The sequence below is a fragment of the Crocodylus siamensis genome, chromosome 4 (assembly GCF_052110815.1).
Source record: "Crocodylus siamensis isolate JL-2025a chromosome 4, ASM5211081v1, whole genome shotgun sequence".
Classification (NCBI taxonomy): domain Eukaryota; kingdom Metazoa; phylum Chordata; order Crocodylia; family Crocodylidae; genus Crocodylus; species Crocodylus siamensis.
In genome coordinates, this window is record NC_143398.1 from 47390753 (window position 1) to 47403563 (window position 12811).

A 12811-nucleotide genomic window follows, 5' to 3' on the forward strand; every position below is an offset into this window, starting at 1 on the left:
CAGGTAAGACCCTATGAAGACAGACTGAGGGACCTGAATCTCTTCAGCCTCCGCAAGAGAAGGCTGAGAAGCGATCTTGCGGCTGTCTACAAACTCACTGGGGGGGCCCAGCAGGGAATAGGGAGCATTCTGTTTACCAGGGCACCCCTCGGGGTTACCAGAAATAATGGCGACAAACTGAAGGAGAACAGATTTAGATTGGACATAAGGAAGTAATTATTTACAGTGAGTGTTGCCATAATAAGGAATGGGCTTCCAAGGGAGGTGGTGTCTTCCCCTACCTTGGAGGTGTTCAAGAAGAGATTGGATAGACATCTGGTTGGTGTTACTTAGCCCCAGCACTCTTTCCTGCCTGGAGCAGGGGGTTGGACCCAATGATCTGCCAGGTCCCTTCCAACTCTAGAGATCTAGGAAATAAATAACTAAACTTCCACCTTGCTGTATGGCACAGCCAGACGAAAGCAGCTAAAAAGTTGGGTTGGCCTGCCTTTTGATGCCAGTACACTGGGGTTGTGATCTCAAGATGGTTTCAGTCATATTAAAGGACTGGCCCAGCCTTCAGTATCCCTCTGAACAGGTAGTAAAAATGGCAAAACCAACTTCCTACAAACTGGCCTAGCGGCCATTAAGGAAAAAAATGCAGGGCACCTAGACTTCAAGTTCAGTTCTGTCTCTACAACCTTCTTGATATTTACAAGATAAAATAAATGAGGACTTCACAGCTTCCTTTCTGGAATCTTTTGTGGTTCACATGAGATCCTTATTTGTCAGTATACAATTCATGCTTCAAAAATGACATTAGCCATAGGATGAAATCCAAGAGACTCACATATTGTTCCGTTTTGCACAGACAATTCTTTTTGTTGAACTGCAACAAAAAGGCTCCTTTCACTACATTGTGGCAATATGCACAATACAAATATATTCCATATACTTCCTTCTCATCCATGAGGACAAGCATTATACCTTCCCAGTATAACCAATACATACATAAAACAGTGCTATATTTCTGATCTGTTCATGAAATTGATTGAAGGTTGCAGTGGAAGGCACTGAAAATGCCTTTGGTCATGTGTTTGTTAGAAACTAGATATTCTTGTCCATAGTTTGTTTATACTATTTAAAGCTTAACAGCCATTACTCCAAAGATTTCATTTTCAGTATATATGCTTTAGCCCAGTTTCCCAGCTCCTATGGGCTGGGCTGCCTGAACCACGCCTGTTCTGTCTTCCTGAGTGTGACTAAGACCACTAGGTCCTGAGGTTGCTCAGCCTGAGCAGCCTAAGCTTTCCCTCCAACCATTCCTCCTCACATGCACAGACCACTAAAACACTTTGCATAACCAACAAGACCACAAAAACTCTCCTGTGCTCTCAGTAGTGCCTTGCTGGCATCTACAAAGTAAAAGAATGAAGGAAGAAGTATTAGTAAGTATTCCTCCTGGGTGTTTCCAACTGTGCACTTAATGGACACTTTTGACCTCTCTACATGTATAAAAGGTCTTTATATAAGGAAGGGGTGCCATGAATTTTCAACTACTAATACTGAATGGTTTCCAAAGCCCTCAGAAATAATGAGTACCACAGAAAAACCCGGGAAGAAATTATTTTATTTTCAGAGTAAGGCGTGTAGAAAATAAAGTACATGTGTGGCGCATTCATCGAGGAGAGAAAAAATATTGTATAGTTTTTCATTGAGTAAGCAACTCATTCTGTGTAGTGAATGAAGCAGGGGTTCCCTGGAACAAACATGCTCATTTAAGTAGAGACTTCAGTAAAATGCATACACAAAATACGGATGAGCTCAAACTGTTAAGGCTACTTTAATTCTGTTATTTTTTAACCTTTGTGTACTTGACTGTGCACCATCAAAAATAGTCTTTCAGCTGAATCTATATACACAGTCCACCTAGGAAAATAATCAGAAGTATTATATGCAGGAAGGTTGTGTGTTTACCTGAAGGCAAAAAATAATTGCTTTCTGTGTTACTGTTTTCAAAGTACAGAGTTACATGAAACTGTCAACTCACATCTCTCATCATTTTGACTGCTTCTCTGGTCCTCCCCAGCTTTCTTGCACACATTGCCAGCCTTCTTTTGATGTATACTAGGACATTGGTATCCCGTCCTGTAGAAGGGGAAAATAAAAATAATTACAACTAAAACAGACATTGGTCAGGGATGACCTCCTAGGTCAAGGTATGCCTATATACTACTATGGGTATTTTCCAAACTTCTGGGCTTGGCTTGTTGCTGCATGGGGCTGGGATGCAGCAACAAGCCAAGCCCCTGCCCTCCCACCCCCTGCTGCTACATGTGTCAGGATTTTTTTTAAGCCTTCCTCAGAGACATTGGGTGTTGGCTGCAGCCAAGGCTGGAGATAGTACCTGGGATATGCCTGTGCTCCTGCTAGGACTTCAACCCAGAGTTTCCTGCCCCTCTATTAAGACCAACTGCCATATTTGGGATCAGGAAGGAATTTTTCCCCACGATCAAATTGGTAAAGAATGTAGGGAGTTTTGCTTTCCTCTGTAGCAGGGATGCAGCTTTCTTCCTGGGATCTTGACTGTACTTTTAACAATATTTGCAGCAACAGGACATTGACTGCCATGGTCCCCCTGCTTTACGTGTGGCTGATTAGGACATTATGTCTTTTGTTGTGCCAGAGTTGACTGTATTAGACAAAGGATTTATATGGGATGGTTTGGACAGGGACAATACTGCCTCAGGCAGGGGGTTAGACTAGATGACCTATTAAGGTCCCTTCCAGCTCTACTTCTCTATGATTCTGATTCGGATAAAGGTCCATTTGACATTACCAGCCCACAGTGCCCCCTCAGCATTCTTCTTATTGCTGATTACCAAGGGCACTGAGACATTTAATAACTAGCCTGGGCCAAATTCTACAGTAGGTTACATGGGTCTAGACATGACCCAAATGTGATACATCTTTACTAAAGTTAATGAAACCAATGCAGATATACATTGGCATCAATGACAGCATGTTTGGCTCCACACTTGTCTAATAATCCGTGTTTGTGAAAAGCAATCAGAATTCAAGGTGCAGAAAATTTCTAAAAGCAAGACCATTTGGGTATGTTATATGCGGTCATAAGAGTAAAGACTACTCAAGAAATACATAAAATAAAATGTGCAGCCAACTGCTCTTCTTGTCTAATTCTCAAAATATACCATTCAGTACTTTGTAAGGGAAGGAGGCTGATACACAGCAGCCACTGACTTTTGCATTTGGCTTTGCCTGGATTATTAGGAAATTGATTAAAGTGAACCCTAGGTATAAAAGTCCCTTTTCCCTGATAATAACAGTGGAAATTCATCTTCAGCCTCTGTTTTATGCAACTGTTGTCTTATTTCTTGTGGTGATGATCTCCTTCAGGCCCCAAAAGCAGCCAGTTATGCATGCCAGTGTAACAGGATGCAGATATAGCATTCCAAGAGAAAGGAAAATGACAAGATACCAAAAAAGGCATCAAAGAAAGCAAACAGCCACAGCAATAGCTCTCTTGGAAGAGAATTCTTATTCTCTTTGTAAAACTCGAGGACCATTCTCTCACTATCGTTATAGTACAGATTTTTAACTTGCTTTTCAACCTACAGGAAATGTGCATATAGTTAATAATCTGAGAAATATAACACACCTGCTACAGATTATTTTTTTTGTATAATATGCAGTCTGCAAAGATTTTAGCGTACGGTTCTAACGTTTTTTACTCACTTATAATAAGAACAAGATGTCTGCTGAAAACATTCCAAGTACCTACAAATTATTTTAAAGGGAGATTATATTTTTCAGATAGATTAAACAAGAGGTTGAAAGGTTTGATTTTAGAAGAGAAAATAAATAAAGCAGAATAAGGCTTTCATTCAGCTGTATTTTAGATTATGTAATTTCTTATCTCTGTATAGATTTCTATATATTTAATAAAAGGCTTATCAGTTACATCTGTTTTCAGTCCCTTTATATAGTGTAACTAACAGGTATACTTTTCAAACTGGGATTCATAATTAAGCTGATTGAAGGAAAGGTCAAATATATTTACCTATTATGAAATCAAGATAGCTCTTTAGGCCAGGATTTTCAAAAGTGACTAGAGATTTTGGATGCCTAACCTGAGACGCCTTAAAGGGTGTGTTACTTTCTAAACAGCAGCCCGCATCAAAATGTCTTAGATTGGAGACCCAAAAATGTAGCCATCCCAAATCATTCTTGAAAATCGTTGCATATTGTAAAAAATACCTTGGGTGTGAGAGAATGTATGTGCACATTCACATATGTAGGCATGTGCTAGTGTTCAAGAAATGAGATCATGAACCCCTCTTGTAAATAAGTACAGGTGTCCCTTAATTTATGTGGGTTCTGTACATGCAATTTTGCTTTTATGTGATGACCCTTTTTTATACCCCAAATTTGCCTTATGCAAGGTAAATTAACTCTTACACAATCACCTCTGGGGCTCCGCTTGTGCCCATTCACCCCAGGTCCTGGGCTGCGCCATGCCATGGTGCTCCTGGGGCCACTGCAGCAGGGGCTGGGGTGAGTGGGGACAAGCAGAGGCCCAAAGCACAGCTAAGTAAGTCTATAGGGGAAAGGACAAGGGGAGGGGTACAGCGCAGCCCGTTGGCTGCTCCCAGGGCTGCAGCAGGCAGCAAAGTATAAGAAACTGTGAATGGGTGTGGTGTGCGGGATGAGGGGTGGGGGTAGCTCTTGCTGCTATGCGCGCCCTGGGAGGGCTGCAGGCTGGGAGGCTGTGCCAGGCTCTTCCCAGGAGGGCACATGCCCCTGGAACTGCGTGTAGGAGAAAGCAGGCTGCTACTGCAGGCTACTCTTCCTGGCACTTGGCAGTGGCACTGCGAGGGCAGGTTGTGGGGGGGGCTACAGCAAATTTTGGAGTGGCAGCAGCCCCATACCCATCATCGTGGCCCAACATGAGCGCCAGGAAGAACCCAGTTCCACTGCCAGCCCCAGCCTGCAGTGACAGCATGCTCTCCTCCTGCACACTGATCTGGGGGCACACGCCCCCAGGGAAGAGCCCAACACAGCCCACCAGCTCGCAGCCCTCCTGGGGTGCAAGTAACCCCTGTCCTGCACCTACTCATGGTTTCCTCTGCTTTGCTCCCTGCTGCAGCCCTGGGAGTGGCTGACGGGCTGAGCTGCACCCCTCTCCCCACCCTTTCCCAAGACTCAGCCTTATTCCCTCTCTCTTTCATAACCATGGGAATGTATCACTTATTTCTTACATTGTAAACTGGGTTCCCTTTATGCAAATCTGATTTATGCACAGTTTTACAGGAATGCATGTACCACATAAATCAAGGGAAACCTTTAACATTCTTATATCTTTCCACGCCAAAAGATTAATGAAAGCCATAAAAAACTGAGTAATGCATATTTTGTATTATAGTCCTGGGTATGATGGTAGACTAGAGAGCATCCAACTAGAGAGCCTGGTGGCAACATGGTGGGGCTACTGGCAGGGTAGCTCCTATAAAATATCACAATGCTGCAAACTCCAGAGTAAGGTGAATATAGCATGCCTCAAAACCCAACTCCCACTGCCTTGGGGGTGCTCCTTGGTTGGAGAAAGGCTAAGAGACATCACCCTGACAGATGCATGCCCTTGTTCATTTGGCCAGGGGTGGGCAAATACAGCCCATGGACTAAATCTGGCCTGCCAAGGGATTTAATTTAGCTCATGGCAGATCCCTCAGTACCACCTGGCCCATGCACAGTAGGCATCTTGGGCCGTGGCACATGCAGCCAGTCCTGCCACATCTAGGTACACAGCGTGGTGAAGGAGGTGCAGCATCCAGACTCCCTGCCTGGCTGCCACTGCCAGTCTGACCCACAACCACTGCTGGGGTTGCTGGACAGACAGGCTGGGTAGGGTCTCCATGGAAACAGGCCTCAGACCCCAGTTGGCAAGGCTGCGCTCATCCAGGCAGTGAGGATGGGGCCATGGGCAAGAAGGGAGCAGTGTCTATCACAGAACTGGGGGGGAGGGGAGATCATGGCTCTGCCCCAGCCCCGCACTGTCATCACCCCGTGATCCCAGCCCGAGCCTCAGCCCTGCCCACCCATCTCATTCCTGGATACCACGCACTCCCTGCCTACCCATGGCCCTATCTCATCCACCCAGCTGAGTGCGCCCTGCCCACTGGGGTCCCAGACCAGTCTCCATGGAGACCCTGCCTGTTCGCCCACTCTGTCTAGTGCCCCTGGCAGTGGGCTCAGGGCAGACAGCTCAGGGGTGGATAGAACCAATTGCTCCCTCCCCACCCAAACTGGTCTAGCACCAACCCCCACCAGCCACATCAGCACCTGCCCCAACACGCCAGATGGGTCAGCACCACCTCCCCCGCCTGGCCTGCAACAGTTCACTAAGACTCACTAAGTGGCTCTCCAGCCCAAATAATTGCCCAGCCCTGAGTTAGGCTGTCAGCAGCAGTTCTGTTGCTCTCTGGCACAAGCTACAACCACTGAGGCACTGAACATTTGGACTTAATCTGGCCTCTGGACTCTGTACAACAGTCTAAAGGGAGGATGATAGGTTTTGGGTAGCCTCAACTCCATCCTACTCTTGCCTAGGTGTATGCATTGAAGGTCTCAGTATGATGGTTGCAGGACTCCATACAAGTGGATTCATCAGGCACACTGACTCCTATGTATATACTGTGATCCAGAAGATTGACAGCTGCCCTAAAATTAACCCCCATGCAAAGGTCCCACATGTTTTACAGCCATCACAGATTTTAAGAAATGGTGCATAGGCCTTCAACAGTGTTTCACTTATTGATGTATTAAGCTTTATAATATTTCTGTGAGGTAAGGAACTCTTATCCATAGTTTAAAGATTGGGAAAAATGAGTTATGTTCACCTTTTCTTGTGACCAAAAAAGCTAAATTTGGTTGTATGTCCTTTCCTAGTTTTTGCATAAAAAAACAATTTAAAAAATTTACAATATGTGTAACTGTAGCAAGCCCATTGATATCACATCTTAGCAAGCTTGGCCTCAGAAAAGTAGAAAGTTTCCCTAAAATTTCTCTTGGATGTACTCCAAATTCTTTGGCTCATCTGGTAATATTAGGCAATATTAGTAGCCAGTCACTGCCAGCATTTGAATTACTACATTCCAGTTTGGTTAGACAGCTATTATTGCCCCAGCTGTGTTAAACAGCTTGACCAGGTGAGCATCCTGGTTGCTCATGGGGAGCTGACTGTCTTAATTTTTAAATGGCTTTTTAAAAAAAAATGAGGAGCTAATCCATGTTTACTGTATTAGAGAGGAAGCTAATATAGTAGCTAATATAGTGTACCGATAAAAGTTTTTTGGGCCAATACTAGTGGCTGATTATTGACCAGCCATGTCCATCAATACTGATCCAACTGCTGATATGCAGCCTGGCAGCTTGGAGAGCAGTGTCCAGCTGGTAAGTCTATTGGGGGGAAGGGGCGTGTTGGGAGATGGGGGCGCAGATCAAGGCCCCTACAGTGATGGAATGGGCCTGGAGCAGGAGCAGGTGCTGCCCAGCTAGAGTAGGGCGAGGCATGGGACAGAACCGGCAGCTCATCCTGGGGGTGTGGGGGGACAGGGAGGGAGGGGCAGCTCCTACCACTGGGCGCACCCCAGGAGAGGCATGGGGAACACACGTCCCCTGGATCTGTGCATGGGGCAAGGGTTGACTGCCCATTGTGTGCTCTGGGCTGGGGGTCCTCCAGCCTCTTCCTGGCCTCCGTGCTCAGGCTGGGCAGGGCGGTGTGGGTGGTGGTGGTGCTGGAAGGGGAGACTACTGGGGGGGGGGCTAGAGCCACCCCAAAATTCACCACAGACCCCCTTCCAGAGCTGCCACCCCCAGCCCCATACCACCCAGCCTGAGTGCAGTCACTGGAAAGAGGCTGGATCAACCTCGACCATGAGTGCACAGCAGGCTTGACCTGTGTACAGACCTGGGTGGGCACATGCCCCCCATGCCTCCTCTGGGAGTGCACAAAGTGGTGGGAGCCACCTTTGCCTCCCTGCTTCCCCACACAGATGAGCTGCCAGATCCACCCTGCACCCTGCCTCACCCAGACTAGGCAGTGCCTGCCCCTACCGCTGCCAAGCCCCAATCCCTCCCTCACTGCATGGACCTCGATCTGTGCCCCACACAGACTTACCAGCCAGAAACTGCTCTCCAAGCCGCCAGGCTGCACTCATGGCCACGTACATCCTGCAGCTGTGCACGTGCATGCAGCATTTATTGGCAACATAAATCAGCCATATCAGCTAAAAAAACCTGATTGCTCATAATGTAAATTTTCCTTTTATTGGTGCTAATATAATATGAACCGATGTATCGGTGCACCTCTGTAATACAGAATCTTAACTTTTGACACTTCCCCTTGTAATGGTTCTTATGATCTTTTCTGTACAAAGCTCTCAGGCCTCCATCGTTTGAATAAAGTTATGTTAAAATGTATTTAAACTTCAATAAGGCAGAAATAGTTCATCTGCCAGAAATAGAATGTTTCTTAGTTGTTTCATATTCCTAGAAATGCATAAAACACTGACATAGTCCTTTCCTTCACAAACATTTTGGGAGCCTGATAAAATAACAAATGAACCTGAAGATTCTAAGACTGAGTGAATGCCACTAGCAGTGTAACAGTACCAGCAGAACTAAAAGCCTGGGGAGCCTAGAACCCCAGAACAATTTAAGTGGAAGGGTGGCTGGGCTGTGCTCTCCTTCCAGACCCATCACTCAGATCTAAGCTGAGCAGTCATCCTCAAGATGACAAATCCAGCATATGATCAGCATAATTCTGACCTTCCTACCTTGGGGGCAGCACCTGGGAAAATGAACTAGGACTTCCCTTGCTTGTGGTGGAGAAGTATGGCTGGACAGAGAGAAATGAGACAGGAGATTGACTGTTCCTGTCCACTGAGCAACTGCCAGACCCCTGAACACAGCCTATTTGGGACTGTAAAAGTCAAACACTCAAAACTTAAGAAATACCTGGTTGCCTGGATAACATTATTTGAACTCCCTTGTATACATACCTTAGGACTCAATCTTTAAGTACCTGCCTATTTTTTGTAGACCTTCAGTGTACAGGATGGATGCACCAAGGAGCTGAATAAAGGTTTCATAGGCAATGATAAATCTTCTTAAGTCTAAAAATGCTTGGAGAGCTTGGGTACTGTAAATTCCCATTTTCTCAAAAAATTAACAAAGCATTGAATAAGCATCATCCTAAATATTATTTTAAATAATAGTAATAATATTAAAATATGATTTTTTATATTATATCTAGTAAGGATATTATTTTATATCAGAAGCTTTAGGGAACTTCCCATTTCATGTGTTTGGAACCAAAGTTGGGAGAGCTCTACAGAAAATTCCACTGTGCACAAAGTTGAAATTCAGTCTTCCAGTTATGTGAGTTTGGGCCCTAAGGAACTAAAGCACACCCTATTATATTAGTATTCATATTTATATTCTTTTTTAGTTTTTTTGCTTTGCTTGGGACAGACATTCATAGGACAGAAACAGCTGTGGCACTGTAGAATAGAACATTTATTTTTGGTGGCAGCAATTTATTTTATGCATTGCTAGGTATATGAAGCAACTAAGAAACATTCTATTTCTGGCAGATCAGCTTATGGTCTTACTGAAGTTAAATACATGTTTAACATAACTTTATTTTTAAAAGTTTAGATAAATGCTCCATCTTACTCCAATTGTTTTTTTCCTCATTTTATTTTGTGTTTTTGTACTACCACATCAGGATATTTTTCAGAGTATTTCAGAAACGAACAGCAATTTCAAAATAACAATATTTTGTGTGTGATGACATATTCTGAGGCCATATCACTTCTCTACATAGTCTTAAATGATGACTTTGTTCAACAATACTACCATCACTGTTCCACACTGCTGCGTAGTTTCCCACTTTGTTGCAGACATACAGTGTGGGCAGCCATTTTGCCATTAATTTCTGAAACAGCCTTGTATTTATCAATAGGACCCTGGTGAACAGGTCTACATAGCTTTAAGATCCAAAGTTTATTTTACAGGTGGCATGAAGCAAATCTTATAGCTGATGCACAGGATAAGAAATAGATACTGCTCGCAAACATTTATTTCTTCTAGACAAAGTTTCTTGCCCACACCTCAGCATTATTACTCACGTAGTAACCAGCAACAATATCAGTCTAACCCTTCAAAATAGCTAACTATTTTGGATGCCCAAGTTGAGACAACTTAAAGGAGACTGCTTTTCCCAAAGAAGGATGTCCTGTACTTCCTGAACATCAGGAAACATATAAAGTATTTTACACAAGGCGCTAAATTCACTAAACACTTTTGAAAATTTAGGTCCTACTGATCATCTTAGCATTGCAAGTGTTGCTGATTTCCTGCTGTGAGAAAGGACTACTAATGATGACTTACCATACTTTACTCCTGTCACTGCTGAGATAGAGATAACAGCAGGCAAAAAAATAGACATAAAACAGTCAGAACCTGCTGAACCAAATTCCATCTACCATGAAAGACAGTGGGTCTGATTCTCTGTTGCTTTGCACCTAGTATAGTCATTTATACCTGTGCAAAGTGAGGGATTTTGTTTACTTTCATTTTGTAAAGGAGTAAATAACTACACAATGTGTAAGGAAATGGAAAAAGTGTTGTTTAAAAAGGAGGCTTCCAGGTGTACTGAAGAAATGCTCTTACTGTGTTGAGCTTCATACTGAGCTCCATGGTGCTGTAATTGCTGGCTACGTCTGTAACAGCCTTCTCCTGCTTTCAAAGCCTGCTTAAACAGCTTCTCTGCTTCCACAATAGTTGTTGCTTCTTCTTCAGCCAAGAGAATGTAAGCAGTGGCACACCTGTCAATGAGATCATCAACAAAAAACAAAAAACTATGAGAAAATGAATTCACTTTGTCATTATCGAACACAAAGCAATCCACACACACAAGGGCATATCAGATGAATAGGAGATTGTGTCTTGTTCTTGATAAAGCTGCATGAAGTAACTACATTAGTTAGGTGTGCATCGATAGAGATTTTTTTGGGCCAATACCAATGACCGATTTTTAATGCGCCATCTCAATCCAATTGCCAATATGCAGCCAGGCAGCACCTGGTTGATAAGTCTGTTGCGGGGCAAGAGGGGAGGGAAGGAACATGGGGGGCAAATTGAGGCTCCCATGGTGAGGGAGGGAGAGGGGCTGGCAATGGGGCAGGGGCAGGTGCTGCACAGCCAGGGCAGGGCAGGGTGTGGGACAAAGCCACGGCTCATCCAGGGGGTGAGGCAGCTCCCACCATTGCACACACCCAGGAAAGCATGAGGGGGTGTGTGACCCCCAGATCTGTGCACAGTGCAAGGGCGGGCTGCCACTGTGGGCTGGTGGCAGGGGTGGTGCCAGCCTTTTCCTGGAGTGGGGGTTGAGCCAGGCTGCACTCGGGATGGGGGAGGCAGTGCTGCTATAGGGGGACTATGGCAACTTTTGGGATGGCTGCAGCCCACCTTGCAGCCACCCTCCTAGCGCCTCTGCCACCTGCCCTGAGCACAGCCCCGGGCCAACCCCTACACTGAGAAGAGCCAGGTACTGTTCCCAGCCCAAGTCTGCAGCAGCAGCCTGCCCTCACCCCATGCACAGATCCGCAAGGTACATGCTCCCTATGCCCTCCTGGGGTGCATGCAGTGGCAGGAGCTGTCTCCCCTACCCACATCCCCCAAATGAGTCCCCCATAGCTCTGTCCTGTGCTCCACCGTGCCCCAGCTGTAAAGTGCCTGCCCCAGCGCCAGCCCCACTCCTGCCCTCACTGCAGCGGCCTTGGTCTGCCCCCTGCTCCTTCCACCACAACAGACTTACCAACCAGATGCTACTCCCCGTGCTGCTGGGCTGTGCTTCTGGCCGCCTGCGTGCTGCACTCTGGCTGTTCATGTGCATGTGGCATTTATTGGCGACATTATCAGCCACATCAGCAAAAAAAGCTGATTGCTGAAAATGTCAGTTTTCCTTTTATTGGTCCTGATACAATATGGAACCAGTATATCGGTGCACCTCTAACATTAGTCGTCAGAGTCCACCTCCTTATTTATCGAGAGCAGAGTTATACTACTAGAGCTGTTTCACTGAAGCTAGGGAAGCCATTAATGAAAGAAGGTACCATACTAGATGGTTTCAACTCTGGCCTCACAACAACAACTAAATAGAGAGAAGAACTTCCAGTGTTATTACTGTTAGCATTTTCTTTCAGATATCCTTGACATTAAATTAAATTAAACGTTACTATATTGAAGGAAAACAAAAAGAGCAATTCCCACAAGAAAAAGAAATACAGAATATAGTTATAGTCTCCCAAGCACATAAACATATTTTACATTCATTCAATAGTCAGTTAGAAAAAAAATGAGAAAGAACCACAGCCAAGAGAAAGTAGAGGAAAAACCACTAAAAATGGACTAAAAAATTAAAATCCATAGCTCAGTGTGTCAGTCAGACGCAAGCCACAATGCATAGGTTGAAGACAGTCATTGCTTAGAAATCCAACAGGGTATCTCTCTGTGTGTACCTCCCTATTCCCTACTCCCCTTTGCCCCCAAACAAACTGCAGTAGCCTGGAAACTCATTTAACTAAGCTAAAGTAGGAACTAATTTAAGGACCACTGAATCAATGGGAAAATTAACAGTGAAACAGCCTTCAGAGCAAAGACTAAAGGGCCTATACTGCACCTAAAAAATAAGGTTTTGGGAAAACCATCAGTTTTCAACCTACAGCCTCCCATAGTGTCCATATAT

At 44.8% G+C, this 12811-nt stretch overlaps 1 protein-coding gene across 6 annotated transcripts in view; it reads right to left on the reverse strand.

Moving 5' to 3' along the window:
• Positions 1-12811, reverse strand: part of ST7 (suppression of tumorigenicity 7) — a 215039-nt gene that overhangs the window by 79426 nt on the left and 122802 nt on the right. For all 6 annotated transcript variants that reach the window (XM_090042229.1, XM_090042228.1, XM_090042227.1 and 3 more), the window contains 2 exons: positions 10735-10889; positions 2030-2127 (listed from right to left, as the gene is read on the reverse strand). In XM_090042229.1, coding sequence (XP_089898355.1) covers positions 2030-2127; positions 10735-10889 — 253 coding nt within the window. The remainder of the gene's footprint in view (positions 1-2029; positions 2128-10734; positions 10890-12811) is intronic.